The sequence below is a fragment of the Helobdella robusta genome (genome assembly GCF_000326865.2).
Source record: "Helobdella robusta unplaced genomic scaffold HELROscaffold_8, whole genome shotgun sequence".
In the NCBI taxonomy this organism is placed as follows: Eukaryota; Metazoa; Annelida; class Clitellata; order Rhynchobdellida; family Glossiphoniidae; genus Helobdella; species Helobdella robusta.
Genome location: NW_008705459.1, coordinates 4,685,251 through 4,687,060, shown reverse-complemented (window position 1 = coordinate 4,687,060; position 1,810 = coordinate 4,685,251). Strand labels below are relative to the sequence as shown.

At 34.8% G+C, this 1,810-nt stretch overlaps 1 protein-coding gene across 1 annotated transcript in view; it reads left to right on the top strand.

Annotated features, from left to right (window-relative positions):
• Positions 1–1,810, top strand: part of HELRODRAFT_165787 (hypothetical protein) — a gene marked incomplete at both ends in the record, with an annotated part of 5,615 nt that overhangs the window by 3,119 nt on the left and 686 nt on the right. The window contains 2 exons of the mRNA XM_009032287.1: positions 513–611; positions 737–770. Coding sequence (XP_009030535.1) covers positions 513–611; positions 737–770 — 133 coding nt within the window. The remainder of the gene's footprint in view (positions 1–512; positions 612–736; positions 771–1,810) is intronic.

Here is a 1,810-nt window from a genome sequence, read left to right as displayed (position 1 = left end):
TTATAGAGTTATTAGAGTTATATAGAGTTATATAGAGTTATATAGAGTTATATAGAGTTATATAGAGTTATATAGAGTTATATAGAGTTATATAGAGTTATATAGAGTTATATAGAGTTATATAGAGTTATATAGAGTTATATAGAGTTATATAGAGTTATATAGAGTTATATAGAGTTATATAGAGTTATATAGAGTTATATAGAGTTATATAGAGTTATATAGAGTTATATAGAGTTATATAGAGTTATATAGAGTTATATAGAGTTATATAGAGTTATATAGAGTTATATAGAGTTATATAGAGTTATATAGAGTTATATAGAGTTATATAGAGTTATATAGAGTTATATAGAGTTATATAGAGCATAAATCCTATATATATACCTTTCTTTGAGGTTCTTTTCTTTGCCGACCGGTCGGCTTCTTTGCGTTTCTCTATTTTCATTCAAATTAATAAAATAAATAAGATTTTTCCATTCATTTAGGTTCATTCAGGTTCATTCATTCAGGTTGAAGCTTCCAGAGGAGTTCATCGTGGAAGATCAGAATGGTTGTGATGTCACGCTACGTTCGTTCACTCAGTTGCAAAGAATGCACGCCTGGCTGGAGTAAGTTTTACGGTTTCTTTGCTGTTCCTTTTTTGCCAGTTGGCTTTTCACCGTGGCTCGTTTCTCTCTTTTCATTTAAATTAATTAAATAAATAAGATTTTTTTATTTTATTCATTTCATTCAGGTTGAAGCTTCCAGAGGAGTTCATCACGGAAGATGTCAGGCTACGTTCATTCATTCAGTGGCAAAGAATACACGCCTGGCTGGGATACGTTTCATTCTTTTTTCTCTGTAATTTAACATTAAGTAGGAATGCTCACACGCACACACACGCACACACAATTACATTAAGTAGCTATATAGGTAGGTTAGATAGGCATACTTTTTAGGTAGGATAGATAGGAAGCATCCAACACTAATGTAGTTGAATAGGTAGGCGCGTAAGTTTATCTTCTATTTTTTCTTGCACCAACATTACACGCATCAGCGTATTACACACACACAAATACATACATAAACACATATGTTAGTATTTGAGCGTAGTTTTATTTTCATTTCACGTTCTAATTTATTATTACTAAGGTTGAGAGTAATTTAATTTCATAGGTAGTTAAGGGCAATAATGTAATTCTAGGAACAATCTTGTAATGTAAACTAAAACGCTGTAAGTGTATCGATAGGTAGGCTAATATAAGTTTTACATTATTATTATTATGTTGGAGCCCAAGGCATTACGTAGGTGGTGGGGTGGGCGCCGATTGGCTAAATGAATTGGGCTCTTGAGTTTTGTAATTTTAGGTAAGCTAAGACCGTAATGTAATGAATAGGTAAGTTAAGGCTACGTTGTAACACATACTCATTAATAGATTTAGGGTTTAAGTTTTATATTATTATTACTAAGTTGGAGCCCAAGGCATTACGTAGGTGGTGGGGTGGGTGCCGATTGGCTAAATGAATTGGGCTCTTGAGTTTTGTAATTTTAGGTAAGCTAGGGCTTAATTGTAATGAATAGGTAAGTTGAGGGTACGATAGCCGATTGACTCTGGATTTCAAAGTCTCTTGTCAGAGGTAAGCCTTGGTGGCCAGTGGTGAACCGGCAATGGTTTACTATCCGGACGGCAATGGTTTACTATCTGCACGGTAATGATTTACCATGCGGCACGGCCATAGTCTACTACCCGCACGGCTTCCGGACGGCAAATGGTTTACTATCCGCACGGCAATAGTCTACTATCCGCACGGCAATGGTTTACTATCC